General features: G+C 47.7%; 2 protein-coding genes across 5 annotated transcripts in view; one reads left to right on the top strand and one right to left on the bottom strand.

Moving 5' to 3' along the window:
- The window catches only part of LOC118007357 (cleavage and polyadenylation specificity factor subunit 3), a 43625-nt gene extending 39958 nt beyond the window's left edge, over positions 1–3667 (bottom strand). Inside the window, exon 1 of the mRNA XM_035000414.1 lies at positions 3484–3667. Coding sequence (XP_034856305.1) covers positions 3484–3533 — 50 coding nt within the window. The 5' untranslated portion in view covers positions 3534–3667. The remainder of the gene's footprint in view (positions 1–3483) is intronic.
- Positions 3668–3806: 139 nt separating this feature from the next.
- LOC118007358 (integrin beta-1-binding protein 1) lies at positions 3807–15417 on the top strand. 4 transcript variants are annotated; one of them, XM_035000419.1, is made up of 9 exons: positions 4107–4213; positions 4711–4969; positions 7297–7406; positions 8396–8499; positions 10842–10920; positions 11933–12069; positions 13880–13972; positions 14507–14656; positions 15172–15417. In XM_035000419.1, the coding sequence occupies exons 4-9, from the start codon at positions 8428–8430 to the stop codon at positions 15241–15243; spliced, it is 603 nt and encodes a 200-aa protein (XP_034856310.1). In that variant the 5' UTR covers positions 4107–4213; positions 4711–4969; positions 7297–7406; positions 8396–8427; the 3' UTR covers positions 15244–15417. The 4 variants fall into 4 exon arrangements, with proteins under 4 accessions (XP_034856308.1, XP_034856310.1, XP_034856309.1 ...); XM_035000417.1 differs by lacking the exons at positions 4107–4213; positions 4711–4969 and adding an exon at positions 3807–3934; XM_035000418.1 differs by lacking the exon at positions 4107–4213 and having other exon boundaries at positions 4393–4969.
- The last annotated feature ends 513 nt before the right edge of the window (positions 15418–15930 follow it).

The raw sequence follows: 15930 nt of genomic DNA, 5'->3' as shown, positions 1-15930 counted from the left end.
AGACACACACGAGATGGTTCTACCCCCAAATGGAGATCCTAGTGCAGAGTATGATGTTGATAAATTCAAACAACCATGGTGCTGCCATGAATTCCTGGCCTCCCCTTTCACTGGCCCACGAAGCAACCTCTTAAGTGTCCCTAGCTCAGTTTTCTCTTATAATTTCCACAGTAACTATTTCAAACTTCATCCCCATTTTCCATTCTATCTTCCTCTTCACTCGAGCCGAGGGCCTTCTGTGCATCAAAAAATATACAGCTCATGTTTGCCAGTTTCCTCAACTTCACTTACCAACCCACCAACATTGTGTATCCCTCCATTTTTCCTGTAGCAATAAAACAGAGCTCTTTCTGTCCGAGGCCCATCTTGTCACCACGGTTCTCCACTCTGCACACTCCACCCTCCTGAAGACCTGGACACCGCTGCCTCACTGACATTGCCCTTCCCAGCTACTTTAGCATCACAACTGAGACGTGCTACAGCGTTCTCACCTGAAAATTAAAACCCCTCCATTCTAGTTTCCTTTATTTCTGTTATTCCTTTCCCCGGCCGCCTCCTAAGAGCTGTGCTCACTCCCTGCTGGTCCCTCACCTCCTCCCACTCAATTCACTGCAAGCCGGCTTTTGCCAACCACTCTTCTGGAACCATGCTTACAACGTGGCTCTTTGTTGCTAAGTGCAAATAGCCTTTCCCGCCCTTCTCTTGTTCTCTCCGCAGCCCGTCATGTCTCCCTGGCGTTTCCTTCACACTCACGCCTCTGCTCACACCTCAAATGTTAGTACTGCAAGGGGCTCTCCTTGGCCCACTTCTCAGGCTTTGTGATCTTCAGTCTCACGTTTTTGACATGCTGATGACTTCCAAGCCTGTATCTGTAGCCCAGATCGTTCTTCTCAATTCCAGGCCTCTAAAAGATACCTGGCCTTTAGGTCTTTCTCCTGAGCTACCACACAGGTACTTTATATTCAAATATGCCAAACTAGTTTTCACCTCAAGTCCTTTGAACTTGCTTTTTTCCTGGAATATCCCTCAGCTATTGACATGACTGGCTCCTTTGTATTTTGTATCATTTGGGTCTCAGTCCAAATGTCACCTTCTGAGGCCTCCTCTTGACTACCTTCTCGTTTGCCCTTCACACGACTCTCATAATTACATGAAGTTACTCTATTTATGGTTTGTTCCTCACTATGAAAATGAAAGCACTGTACAAGCAGAGACATTGTCTATTTTGTTCACTACGATTCAGCTGCAGTACCCGATATGCAAGAAATCTCAAGAAATACTTACTAAATGACTAAAAACTCCCAAATTATAAACCTTGGAAACATTATGCTAAGTGAAAGAAGCTGAAGCTAGTCATAAAAGGTTACATATTATATGATCTCATTTAAGGAAAATGTCCAGAATAGGCAAATCTGTAGAGAAGGAAAGTAGATTAGTGGTGGCCAGGGGCTGGGGAAGTTGGGGGGATATGGGAGTGACTGCTAATGGGTTCAGGCTTTCTTTCTGGAATGACAAACGTGTTTTGGAATTAGATAGTGGTGATGGTTGGATAAGTCAGTGAATATACTAGAAATCACTGAATTGTACACTTTTAATGAGTTGTATGGTATGTAAATTATATTTCAGTAAAGCTGTTATAAAACAACAGAACTCCCAAATTTATTCCAGACCTGCCCCAGCTCCCGTACTCCTCGAGTGAATAACACAACCTTTTACCAGTTGCTCAACCTAGGAACCCAAGACATCCTAACACTCCTCTCCACAACTACCCCTTCCAATACATATCTGATGAGCTACAAAACTAAAGATTTCACTTCCTTACTCTCTGAAACCGACTTCTTTCCACCTCACTGATGTTCATTTCATTCATTCCAAGCTCTCACTGCTTTTCACCAGGATTATTTCAATTACATCCTCCTGGATTCCCACCACTGAACCCACTCTTATTCATCTGCAACAGCTGATATGAGTGATCTTCCTAAACACAGTTCCCACTATATCCCATCAATGCTTAAACCCTTCGCTGGCTCCCCAGAACTGACATGATAAACGCTCAAACTCCTTAGTATGTATACAAGCTGGTCCCTGACAGGCTTTCCCACCTCATCTGCTAATCTTTCAGCCACAGACATGAGGAAACTGGCCACAAACTGTGACCATTCTCATTTTCACATGTGCCACTTCCCCTGCCTGGAACATCCTTGCCCTGCCCTTGATCTGTCTTTAATTCCTGCTTATTCTTTAAGGCTCAGGTCATGCTCCGTATTTTCCAGGATGCAGGAACTAGCCTTCTCTTCTCAACTTGTTAGAAATCCCTTTTCCGTAACTGTCCCAGAACTCAGTGCATGCCAATCTGTATGTACACTCCTAATATACCATTTACTGAGCACCTACTATGATCCTCACAATAAGTGTGGCCATATTATTTTCACGTGAAGAAATGGGTTCAGAGAAGTTGTTGTCCTAGCAAGTGACAAAGAAGGGACTGAATTCCACGTCTGACCCCAAAGTAAGTATCTCCTATCAGTCCCAACTGTCTCTCCAGAACTTTTCACTTTGCACTGCAATTCCTTCTGAAAGGGTGAATTCAGTTAACTTGGCACTGTCCTATTTGCATCTCCAATGCCTAGTGTGGCGCTGGACACTTGCTCAGTGTCTGCTGAACACAGGAAGAGAGGGTAAGTGTGAACGAAGCAGTGGGAAATTTGTGTTAGGTTCCCAGTAGGTGCTCAACTAGTCCTTACTGAGTGGATGTGTAGACACTGTCCACCTTTTGAAAACGCACAAGTGAATGAGGTGCTAACTTACATCTGAATATATGTTTGTGAATTCAAATTGCTAATCTACAGCAAAGGGTTCTCCACAATGGTTTCCCCCTCTAAGCCTCATTCCAGATCTGTAAAGTGTTTCTCTGGCAGGAGGCCATCTCCACCAAAAGACGAACCTTCGCATGGACAATCAAGGACAATTTTGTCCTTCACATCTCTGCTCTTTCCCCTCTCCTTCTACCTTTCTTAATCTGCTAGGGTCTGAAGTCAGAACGTCAAAACTCATAGCTAATCGATTCCCTCTTCCACATCTCGGCAAACGTGGAAATAATAAACAGATTTAGTTCTTCTTCCCACCGCCATAGCCTCATCCAGGTCCTCCTCTCATCCTGCCGCCATCAGCATCCACCGCTTCCCCCACGGCTTGCCACTCTTTAGCGCCCAGCGGCCCAAGACATTTTCCGCCGCCCCCAACAACACCCTCTCCCGAGAGACTGAAGAAAACAGCCAAGTCCCATTCAACCTAGCAGGCCCGTTCCGATCCACGGTTCTCCAAACCCCTTCAGCCTGAGAGGCCTGGCCGGCCCCTGCGGACCAAGGGGCCGGCTCCCGAGGCCTGCCGGCGAGGGGGGCGACCTAGGAGGCCAACCACCCGGTCACCCCGCCTCGCCTCGCACAGCGCGTGGCTTCGTGCCCTCCCTCGCTGGGCCCTTACAGGGGTCGGATCAGCAGCTGGTCACTTTCCTCAGCAGGAATCGCAGACATCTCGGAAGTCTGAAGGCGAAGCGCGGGAAAGGAGCAGGTCGCGGGAGCCTTCCTAAACGGAAAACGGAGCCACGGGGAACCAATGGTAGGTAGAAAAACCCCATCCACCAGAAGCACTTCCGGCACTCCGGCGCCCGCGACACTAGGCCCCTCCCCCCAACTTCCGGTCGCACACGCTCGGGCGCGAGATTGCTCCCCGAGCGGAGTCCGGAAATCTGGTACGGGGTCAGGCTGCGCCTGCGCGATGTCTCGGAGGCGGGGCTCGGCGGGCGGGGCCGGGGGCACCGGAAAAGCTGGCGCTGGAATTAGAACTGGAGTGGCTGCCCCAGCGTCTGTTCCCGGGGCGGCGGGTGTCTGACCCCGATCACGGGCGGCCCCGGCGGCGGGCCACCGGCTGTGAGGTGAGAGCTGGGCCCTCGCCGGACCCGGGCTGAGCCTGGCAGGGAACGCGGGCCCCGAAGGCGGCGCCGGCGGAGGGGCCCGCTGTGGGGCGGATGGGTGGGGCCGCTGGGGCCGCGGTCTCCCCGGGGACCCGCCTTCCCGGGGTCCGGGCCCCAGGCCCCGAGGCGGCTAGGGGCGGGCGGCGGGAGCTGAGGAGCGGGCCCGGGCCTGCCGGAGGATGCAGTGCCCCCGGTGCCCGGTTCCTGTTTGCGGTGGGACTGCAGCTCCTGTGACGACAGGTGTCGTGTGTGGATCGGTCCGGTCGGACTCGGCGGCGGGAGTGGGCGCTTCCGCGGGGCTGTTTCCTGAGTCAGGCTCTGCTCTGTGGGGCGTGAGGAGCACTGCCTTTCTGTGCCGGCTCCTGCTGGTTTCTGCACCGCTCGCCCCCCGCCCCCCCATCCCTCACTGAGAAAGGCCCGGGGGAGTGTGTCTTGTTTGCTGTCACCCTGTGCACCTGCACGTGGCGGGCACAACAGAACGGTGCGGAATGCATGGGAAGCAGGGTGGGGTCGAGAAGGAGCTTTGGCGTCGGTCTGTCTAGGTTCCGAACTTGGCCCCAGCCATGATTAGCCTGGCGACCTTGGCCGAGTCCCTTGGCGTTTAGGCTTCTTCATTTGAAAGGGGCTGTGCCTCCGCAGCCTTGCTGGTCCTTAGCGGTGTATGTAGCACCTAGCGCTGGGCAGCACCTGGTAGGTGTTCAGGACACGAAGTTACTTGGATGTCATCTTCCCAGCAGGTTCTTCAGTTCATTAAGCATGTCCTCTGCCAGTCTGTGCCAAGCATTGGGTACACGGATGAATTATCTCACCCCCATCTTTGAGGAGCTCACAGTGAGATAGTTCTAAGTAAGACAGTTCTAAGTAGGCAACAGCAGGCTAAGGCTGGGATTAGGGTGCATGCTCAAGCTGTGGAGAACCAGCCCTTTAGCCCAACCTGGAGGTCCAACGGAAGCTTTCTGCTTTAGTAAAGCAGCAGCCTGAACTGAGTCTTGAAAGGTGAGTAAAGTTGGCTGAATGAATAAAAGGTGGAAGGGCATTCCAGGCAGACAGAATTATAGGAGCAAAGCATAGAAACAGCAGAGTGCATGCCGACAACCTGGAGAAGCTTTGCATTCCTTAGAGAATAAGGTATGAAGCTGGTTGTAGAAGATGAGCCTGGAGAGGTAGATAGAGAGCCCTGCCATGCAGGACCTTGCATGTCCTGGCAGAGAGCTTTGACTTCAGTCTCTGACTTTGGTGAGTCCGTGAAAGATTTTAAGCACATTAATGGCATCAGATAGGAGTTTTAAAGAAATCATTTCAGCTGGAGCTTGGTCGTAGATTTAAAGCGGCAGGGAGTCCCGTTGGGACATGAATTCCTTAAATGGCCTGCCAAACTGTGTATCTGTGCATTGTTTTGGGTTGAGGATCCATCCACACTGATGGATCAGCTGATGAAAAAGTATTTATATACAGCAACGGTCTAGTGATGGCATGGGCCTGTTAGAGGTGTGGATGAGCAAACTGTTCAGGGGTTAGATTCAGTGGATCTTAGTATTTTATTCGATGTAGGGCCTGGAGGACTTTGTGCAGTTGGTGATTTCCTGGTTTCTACCAGAAATAACAGAATTTACTGAAAGGGAGAGGAGAGAGTTGGAGCAGATATGGAAGGGAAGACAAAGGGTTTGCTTCAGGCATTTTTGCATTTGACAAGTTTGGAACATCCAAGTGACAATCAGTATTTCTGGTCTCATTTTCATGCATGAATAATTTAGAGACAAGAATGATTTGCTTAAGAACATGCATCAAAATAGCAGCAGATCTCAGAGACTTTAATAAAATGCCTTTCCCTCCCTCAGCTCCTAGATTGGTGATGGAAAGTCTTTAGGAGTTGGAAAGGCATGATAATACCAATGGGGTGATTTTCAAAGCATTCTAGTATTCCAGGGATTTGAAGGGATGCTTCAGGATTTCACTAGCAATAGAATCAAATTTTATTTTAAAATCATATTTAAAATTGTTACCTATATTGAAACGTGTGTGTGTGTGTGTGTATACACTCCCTTTCAGTAAATTCTCTCTCTATATATATATTTAAAATATAATGTCCTTAAATATGCTACACACCAATATTTTGACTGATCAGAGATTGCTAACATGGCACTTTATGCTGCTTAGGTTAACCCAGTTTGTGTAGACCTGGGAATAAGGCTCTCTTGCCGTCTCGTCCTGACTGAGAAGCATCCCTTGAATGCTAGGTGATCAATGGCAGCAAACAATCCCCAGTAGACCCTGATAATTCATCTCCCTCTTTTTACTTGTATCCTCTGCAGCTAGTCCTCTACCTGCAGCCCATCATCTTTCCAAAACAGAAGTCTCATCCTATCACTTGACTGCTTTTTAATAGCCCCTCAAGTCTTTCTGTTAAACCCAAAATAAACCCCAGACTTTTGTTGTGGTTTGCAACAGAATAAGGTATGAAGCTGGTTGTGGAAGATGAGACTGGAGAGGTAGATAGGAGCCCTGCCATGCAGGACCTTGCATGTCCTGGCAGAGAGCTTTGACTTCAGTCTCTAACTTTGGTGAGCCTGTGAAAGATTTTAAGCACATTAATGGCATCAGATTTGAGTTTTACCTTATTCTCTAAGGAGTAATACCTTATTCTCTAAGGAATGCAAAGGTCCTGTGGATCTTTCCCTCCTGTGGATCTGTCCCTCTCCCTCCTTCCTGCCACATTGGCCTCTCACTATTCCTTACAGCTGGGGTGTGCCCTCAGGACCTTTGCACTTGCCCAACTCTCTGCCAGAATGCTCTTCCTCTGTACTTACATGGCCGCCGTCCCTTCCTTCTTCAGGTCTCCTTACTGTTCATTTCCTCAGAGCATCTTTTTCTGTCTAAAATGCTCACCCTTCCTTCCATCAGTTGTAAATCCTGAGCTTGCTTTTGTTTCCCTCATTATCAGTTGTTTCTAACAATGTATTTGGTTTTCTTGTCGGTCTGTCTCATCCCTCTGAGAATGGGCTCCTTGAGGTCAGGTCAGGGGCATTATCTGTCTCATTCACTGATACATCCCCAGCACCTAAAAGGTGCTCACTGGTTACTCAGGAATGAGTGAACAAATCAGATTTTCTTGCTACTTCACAAATCAAGCAAAAACATAGAAATAGGTTATATGATGGGGCTAATGAAAAAGCTTGGGCTTGAGGGTCAGTCTTGGGCAAGTGGCCTAAGGTCAGACGCTGGTGAGTGGACTGAGAATGGGGTCTCCAAATAGAGTGGGAGAAACTTCTCATAGGACATTCAGTGACCTCCCCTTGATTGACTCATTCTTTTTCCTTCATCAGGTACCTCATTTTTCTGAAAAGAATTGACCATGTCAGAATGAGAGGAAGCTCTCTGTGCACACTGTCGTCTATGGGACCTTTGAAGACAATACAGTAGTATTCCTTTTACCGTAAGCAGATTCCCTTGTTCCCTCTGTAGGATCCAATCTTTGGTAAAAATTTGTTGTTATCTTACTCATGAAGCCTCCTGAAAGATGGGTCACAGTTCCCTCACCTATAAAATGCAGATTATAACCTACCTTCTGAGGCTGGGGGCCTGGACCCCCCAGCATAATATGCAGCACAGACGAGGGATACCTTTAAAAAACATCCGGAGCAATTGAATGTGTCACCAGGTTGTTGTGAGGATAAAAGTGACACGATGTCTTTGGAAATATTTGAACTATAAACTGTTATGCAGGTTAGTTAATAATTTTTCAAGTATAATAGTTAGATGTGCTCCTATGAAATGGGCAAGGATAAATTTTGTTTCCCTGGCATTAATTATTACTTTAAAAAAGATGCATGGAAGACTGACTCTGGAAAACTTCAGGTCACCTCCTTCCCTGGCCTTACAGAGCGAGGAGGGGAGGGCTGGCGCCTGGGAATGTTTTTGTGTCCACTTTTACTTAAAGGTAGCTCAAGACATTGAGAAAAATGCCCATTTCTGAGAGGTAGTCATGTCTTCTGTTCTAAGCCCTACCATTTATAGAATGTCAGCCCAAGATAGCAACGGAATCTCAGGATCTTGGTTGGTAAACTAGTATGTCCCCTATTTTACTACTGTCTTGAATTGATTAAAGAGAAGTGAGGCACTTGAGTATTTTGAGAAGTAGATGATGTGTGTCTGTTACCTCTCAGAACAATGCTTTTCACACCCCCAGGTATGACGGAAGGTTTCTGTCCTTTCGGTTCATTAGGTTATTTTTTTCAAATTTAAAAAGAAAGAAAGAGTGAAGCAATAGTATCCAAATTTGGTGGCCAAAGGAAAAGATTTCGGTTTCCAGTAGGAGGACTGCACCGCGGACGGGGAAGGAATTGATGATTTTTATTCCTGTTGTGCATAAAGTGATTTCGAGGTGGTTTTCTTGCTCTAACTAACCACCAGTTGTTCTCCTAGGGGAGCTCCTTTGGATCAAGCTATGGTGAAAAATGTTCCGGAAGGGCAAAAAGCGACACAGTAGCAGCAGTTCCCAAAGTAGTGAAATCAGTACGAAGAGCAAGGTAGGGGGGCTGGGAATAGGCCCAGAATGGCAAAGCAGTGAGCATTTTGTTTCTCCTGATCCCGCACAGAGCCTCCTAGCCACAGTGCAGCTGCTGGTCGTCCTCAAACTAGGTGTGTTTTGACATTTATTTTTGGCACTAGGGACCCGTCCTGTGCTTGATTTAATTTTCTGTCGTTCTGGAGAGTTCCTGAGATGATTCAGTTCACGAACCTGGATGGCACAGGACGTGTGAATGGTCTCACCGAAACACTGATTTTTAACTGTTGCACACGATCGAAATCGCAGGCCCATCCAGGGGCCGGAGCTCTTGCATTCCGGGGTGTGGGGTGTGTGTGCATAACTAGAAGTCTGCTTACTTAATAGCGAGTGAGTTGGATCGTGAGGCAAATGCCATGCTTAGGACTCTAGAGAAGCCGGGTATATGACTGCGAAGGGACCGTCGAGGCCTGAGTCCTCATCCCTGGACCTAGGCCGTGGTTCTCACAGTCTCCACCCTGTGAGCTCTGTCTTTTCAAAGACGAGCGTGCGCAGTGCCAGGACGCTGTGAGGCAGGGGACAAGCCCATGGCACAGCGCAGAGGGGGTGCCCTCCCCCAGGGGGATGGGCCACGCTGGCCCGTGGGCACCACCCCAAGCGACGGTGGCCACACCCCAGTGAATGAAGACACACACGACTGCCCCTCGGGATTTTCACCGAGCTGAGATGCTCCTAGCCAGAAGCACGGAAGTTGGACGTTTTAGGAATCCTGCCTTAGAGTGGCAAGACTGAGTTTTCTTGAAGGTTTTTGAACTGAAGCTAGTCAAGAACCTCCCTGCTGTTAGCTTTGCAGCCCTGGTGTGAGGACCTCAGCCTGGGGAACTGGTCAGGCCTGCTTCTTGTTTTCTAGACCAGAGAAAGGAGAACGGGAGACTTGATGGCTCGCTGCTGGCGGAGTAGATTTTCAGATTCCTAAGGGAACTTGCTGATGGCTTGAGATGTTAGCTCCAAGCCGTGGGTTCTCTGATGTGGCCAGCGGGGCTGGAGAGGGCAGAAGGGGGCCACCTGCGAGTGAGGGCCTTACCCCGAAGATGGTGGTGACCCCCGTGTGGTCTCTAAGCCACGTTTTGACTGTTAGGTGTGTGTTTTAGGTTGATGTAAGCTCTCCTTGTTGTCTGTTCTGGACATGGGAAAAGCAGACCAGTTTCTCCCGTCCTGTTCTCCTCGTGCAGAGAGGTTCAATGGGGACTGGTGCTTTCCAGCGTGGGGGAGTAGTTTGGAACACAAAAGCTCACTCTGTTACTCACTTCGGGGTTGTGCTCATCCCAGAAGTCAGTCTCAGTTTATAACAGCATCTTAATTCCAGTTCCCTCCCCCTCACCCGTTGAGTATGTACAGTATTTCCGGTGTTCAGTCCCACATGTAACATTATGGGGAACGTCTCTGTGCACATAGCTCTCTTCTCATTTTACATTTTACTCCAAGGAGAGCAATTACCGAAAAAGGGAAAAAACATATTTACCAGACCTGATACATTTTTGCATTCACCTTGATTCACTTCTTGAACGTTGAAAAAATTTGAGTATATTGCTCTTTTAAAATTTAATTTTGATTTGAGGTGCAAAGAAGGGACTCATTTTTTGAATCAAAAGTTTTCACAGAATGTTATTTCTAAAGAAACGAAACATATTCAGAGCACAATTCTATAGAATCTACGCTAACGTGTATGCTTCGTGTTTTGCTTAACAATTTTGTTGGTTTTCCTTTGCAATTCACACTGATAATTGCACTCTGGTCTGCCAGCCGTCCCGTGCATGACCGAGCAGGCCAGGTACTCGTCGGACTAATGGCAGAGCATGGGGATGGGGAGGAGGAGACCTTGATCAGAGGGCTGGGCTAGTTCCTTGATGTAACCTTGGGTAAATCACTTCACCCCGCTGGCTGTCTTTGCTCATTTGATTATATAGAATCATACTCCCTGCCTGCTTTCCACACAGGGTTCTTTTTGGGTTCCGTGGGGATGATGTGAAAACAAAGTGTAGATTTTCACACACAGCCTGAGTACCAGGTGTCTGACAAGGAGGCAGAGGTGGTAGTTTTGGTTCATACTGGGAATGTCCACACCACGGTTATCTGACGTTGTGTTCTGGGAAGGGCAGGCGGGACTGCCTGGTTTTTTGAAGTTTGCTGTAGAATTCGTCTTTAGAAAAATCTGTCATAGTCGATCTGCTTGAGTAATTTAGCTGCTTTTGTCTATGTTGATTCAGCTGTAATAAGTAAATAATTTGAATGTTTGGTAGAGAATTTGAGAGAAGACAGTGTGTCTAATTCTGTTTACCTTTTTGTTTGTTTGTTGTCTCTCAGTCTGTCGATTCTAGCCTTGGGGGGCTGTCACGATCCAGCACTGTGGCCAGCCTCGATACAGATTCGACCAAAAGCTCAGGTACGGAGAAGGCTTGGACCGTTTAGTGTGGCTCTGAACCGGTGTTCATGTAGTTTCACCAGAGCAGCACAATACGTTCCTTTTTTTTTTTTTTTAAGATTTTATTTATTTATTCGACAGAGAGAGAGAGACAGCGAGAGAGGGAACACAAGCAGGGGGAGTGGGAGAGGGAGAAGCAGGCTTCCCGCCGAGCAGGGAGCCCGATCCGGGGCTCGATCCCAGAACCCTGGGACCATGACCTGAGCCGAAGGCAGATCCCTTCAGGATCCTAGACTAGTTAGTCTGTAAAAAGTGGGGACTACGGAGGGGTGGGATGAAGAACCATATCATGTACAAGAGAAGATAGTAGCGCAAAGTCTATTATTTTTGCTTCCAGATGCCTTAAAAATATTAAAAATGTGGGCGTCCTTTTTTTACATAAGCATAACCTAGAAGTACCCACATAGTATCACCTTAACGTGGCAGATCACATAATGCACTGTGGCCATGTTGGCCCCGGCTAGATTTTACAGCACACGGTTCTTCAGCCTGTTGCCACATGTCGTGTAACCTAACATCTGTCCATGTGAAGAGACTTCCTGTCTGGCATTATTCCATCTGCAGGGAAAAAAACATTTGTTTTTTTTGACTGGGAGAGGTAGACCAGATTTGCTGAATCAGGAAAACAACAGTGAACATGGTAAAGAGGGAGAAGAAACCAAAAAAAGCTTAAATATCTTAATGTATCGGGAAGGTACTCAATCATTATCTAGTCAGCATTTTATTTTTCTCCTGTTTTAATTTATTCTTATTAAGACTTTTATACATTTAGGATAGAGTCACGGAGGAAGAGGCTAAATTCCAAGTTCTTTCCTATTACTTCAAGTAATCTTGCACTAAAATTTTTTAAATTTTCATTAAAGGTTAAGTTCTGATGACACAGTCTTTTTTATTTGTGAAGGGATTGAGGACACGCTGTAATGCAGATATTTCTTTTGAAGTCTTACTGTTAAAATTTTTCTTTCACCTTTAGGACAAAGCAACAACAATTCAGATACCTGTGCAGAATTTCGAATAAAATATGTTGGTGCCATTGAGAAACTGAAATTCTCTGAAGGAGAAAGTCTCGAAGGGCCCCTAGACCTGATAAATTATATAGATGTTGCCCAGGTAAGAAACAATTTTTAAAAAAATTTTAGAACATTCTAGAAAATAAATTCATGGCTTTGGAGAAGGATGTTCTGCTTTTATCATTGTTAAAATATTTATCGAGCACTGTGATGACAGGTGGTACAAGGTGCCTAGAGACAGAGTCCCATAGGAACAGGGAGTTCTTTCCTTCAAAAACAGCACTTTCTACTTTTTTGGGAGCTGACTTCCTCGTTTAAATGAGGAGCTGAGTGCGGTGATGGGTTATATACACCATAGGTCTGTCTTTTAAAACAGACTGGCAGGCCTTAGCAGGTCTCCATTGAACTAGTCGCAACTCCTTCAATAATCAGCCTCCTAGTGGTACTGACCTATCAATGCACTCACACCCGGTTAGCAACAAGAATTGAAGTGAGGTGGGCTTCAGAAACATACCCCAGTCAGGAAGATTAAAAAAAAGAAATGATCATGAAGATAAATTAAGAATGAAAGCGAAGACAAAGCCAAGGTGTAAGGTCAGTGCATCGAATTCTGTAAGATCTGTACTCTTGCTAGTGTGGGAGTGGATGAGCCAAAGACAGTAAGTTGCTTCCTGAATTTCTAGAAAATGGCATCGCAGGTCTTTGTATTATTAACAAAGGGCTATTTCCACAATGGAAAGATTCCCTTATCAGTTCTTAGAGCGCTGGTTACTCTTAAGGCTGTTTGGTCTGGTGAATCGTGGAGAATGGGATCACTAAATACGATGCTTCGTGCCCTCATAAAGCACAGGATTTCTGTCTGCGGGGCATCAGCCAGTCGAATGTGCGTTTCACAGAGACCTCTGGGTAGTCTGGACTTAATATCCCAGCGTTTGGCTTGGCATCGGTCATTCCAACGAGTGCAAGCAACACCTCACCGAAGTATGACACTGAGAAGATTGCTAAGGGTTCCCCCCCGAGAAGGGCACTAGGATCATTTTCATTCTGTTAACGACTGCTGAGTTTCTCAGAGCACCGTAGTCTTCGGGCTTGTCAAAATTCCATTATTGACAATAGCGTTAGTGTTCTCTCATCTTTTGATTCTTGGAATGCTTGAACCCTACTGTGAGAAATCACTGGAAGAGGTTACCGTAGCCGTGTGAGGACCCAAGAATCAAGGCGTGCAGACACAGCTTCTTTACCAGAAGTTCTTTAATGTAGGCAAATGGTTCCATACAGACATTCACAGTACGGGACATCTACTGATTGCCCACTCTCTGGTTTATTGTGGCATTAGACAAGTTAGGCGGTATTCTGACTTAGGGGAATAAAACAGGATAATCTGCTAGGGAAGCCATCAGCTATCATCTGCTGTTTGGTTTCCAAGTAACCGCACATCAAGCTCACAGCCCCGGGATGTGGGGGCACCCAGACGTACCTACCATGTGGGTAGGATGTAAAATGGCTTTGAAGAGGGGTTCCTGCGGCTCTGTTTCCTGATGGTTTCCTGTGCTGACATCGGCATAAGCTTTGAGTATTTTAAAATCTAAATACCTTTATTTTTCTAACGTAAATATTTAAGCCTCACTGGGATCTGTGAGCGGGATCTCTGTTTGCCATTAGGGATGACATCAAGACAAATGGCTGTGAATTTTGCTCAGGTCTGTGGACATGAAACCAAACCAAACCGAACCCTGGCGACAATGTTCCTTCTGCCTCTTTGAGGAACAGTTTTTGCTGGGCTGTTGCACACCCCGCGTTCTCGAAAGGGTTTGGATTTGTGATGGCCAGATACTAAACTTGACTAATCCAATTTAAGGGATGCAACGTACTTTTTAACGTAGCTCATGTGGTTTATTTTTACTTTAAAGCAAGATGGGAAGTTGCCTTTCGTTCCTCTGGAGGAAGAATTCATTATGGGAGTTTCCAAGTATGGTATAAAAGTATCAACATCAGATCAGTATGTAAGTAGAATTTATTAGGGAAAAAGTGGGTTTCAGGTACTTGGCAGTCAGGCTGCTAAGGGCCCACTTGTTCTCTCTGCTCGTTTGCAGAACTGTTGCTTGGTAAACATTCCTGGCAGCTGGTCCTAAAAAATGACCGATTTCTTAGGGTGAATGAAGAGAGGCCTCCTTTTGCTTCTCCGGGATGGTGGGGCCCCGGCCAACACCCCCCACTGCTGGCCCCTAATGCGGTTTCAGCTTAGGGCCCTGCGCCAGCTCAGCAGTTGTCAGCACGGACGCTGGGCACAGGGAACAGGACCGTGAACCCAGGTCTTACTCATGTTTTTCTGGAATTTTTCGTAGGAAGGGATAAGCCTGAAGGCAAGCGGCCCCATAACTGAGCATTCTGGAATGTTCCTCAGGGGGCAAAAAAACCTCTACAACTGTTTTCTGCCAGATGCATAGATATGCTCTGTTGGAAGCCTCACAGTAAATTCTGCAGAGAAAGGTCAGAATGTCAAGAGTCCCGATCTTTCTTTTTCCTGACTTCTGCAGGATGTCTTACACCGGCATGCTCTGTATTTAATCATCCGCATGGTGTGTTACGACGACGGTCTGGGCGCCGGAAAGAGCTTACTGGCCCTGAAGACCACCGACGCGAGCAACGAGGAGTACAGCCTCTGGGTCTATCAGTGCAACAGCCTGGTGAGGTTTCACGTTGCCTTGCTTCGTCTCATTCACCGGGCAAGGTGGTAAAGCCAGAGGAGACGGCCAGTCTTCTGCGAGGCCGAGGAGATGCCCCCCACAGGGCATCTGACGCCCGGCAGAGTGCGGGTGACCGTCAGGCGGGCGGTCAGCCAGCTGCCGGGACCTGCCGCGGGCGGTCAGTTGGGCCGGGACGAGCACTCACCCGTGCGGGCATCTCAAGGGCAGGGCAGACGCAGAGCCGGGGCGGAAGCCCGTCCTGTTCTGTAGCCGTCACCCCACTGCCGCATCGGCGTCCTTCCCAAAGGCCCAGTTCCTACGTGTTGTCCGCAGGTGCTTCTCCCAGAGGGGACGCACGAGGCGGCCCGGGGGACGTGGTGTCCGGGCTTCCCAAAGCTGTTGGTGGGCAGGTGTGCGGGGCTGTTAAGAGGGTCACATTTATACCTTTGCTGGCCACACCAATTCAGGAAGAGGTCGGTGAAGTCTCTTACTCTATGTTTTTCACTTAACCGTAGGAACAGGCACAAGCCATCTGCAAAGTTTTATCCACCGCTTTTGACTCTGTATTAACATCTGAGAAAGCTTGAATTCTGCAATCTAGTGGAAGCTGACTTCGTGTGGAAGGGCGATGGTTTTCAATCTGCAGTGTTGAATTACTCTGGAAATAGAAAGTGATGCCCTGCTCGAGATTTTCTGGAGAAATGCAGTGTATAAAATAGTGATCATTTGCTTTTTTATTAAAATGTGTCTTATTACAGTGAGTTAAGTCTCAATGAGGTTGTTGGCTTTCTGGGACTAAAAAAGAAACCTCATCTGTCACTTTTATTTATTTTTTTAGATTTGAGAGAGAGAGAGAGAGAGCAGGAGTGGGGGGTGGGGGAGGGAGAGGGAGAAGCAGGCTCCCCGCCGAGCAGGGAGCCCGACGTGGGGCTCGATCCCAGGACCCCGGGATCATGACCTGAGCCAAGGCAGACACGTAACCCACGGAGCCACCCAGGCGCCCCCCGCCCCGTCAGTCACTTTTAAACACAAATGAGCGTTAACACCTAAGTGTGACAGACGTGCGCGCAGTGAGTAGGTGAGCGCAGAGGGCTTTCTGAGGAGGACGAATGCTGTCCGTTGCGCAGCACGTGGGCCCACTGGCTGGCAGCTCTGGTCACACTGGTCTGGAACAGCAAGACTGCCATCTCAGCTCACAAAAAGTAAAACTTCAGAAGTGTATGTCAGGATGGCATGCTAGTAAACCAAAGTATTTACCTCGGAGTTCAGAGGAG

This window comes from Mirounga leonina, unplaced genomic scaffold (genome assembly GCF_011800145.1).
Source record: "Mirounga leonina isolate KUSES-001 unplaced genomic scaffold, KU_Mleo_1.0 Mir_118, whole genome shotgun sequence".
Taxonomy (NCBI): Eukaryota; Metazoa; Chordata; class Mammalia; order Carnivora; family Phocidae; genus Mirounga; species Mirounga leonina.
This window is presented reverse-complemented; position numbering and strand designations above follow the sequence as displayed.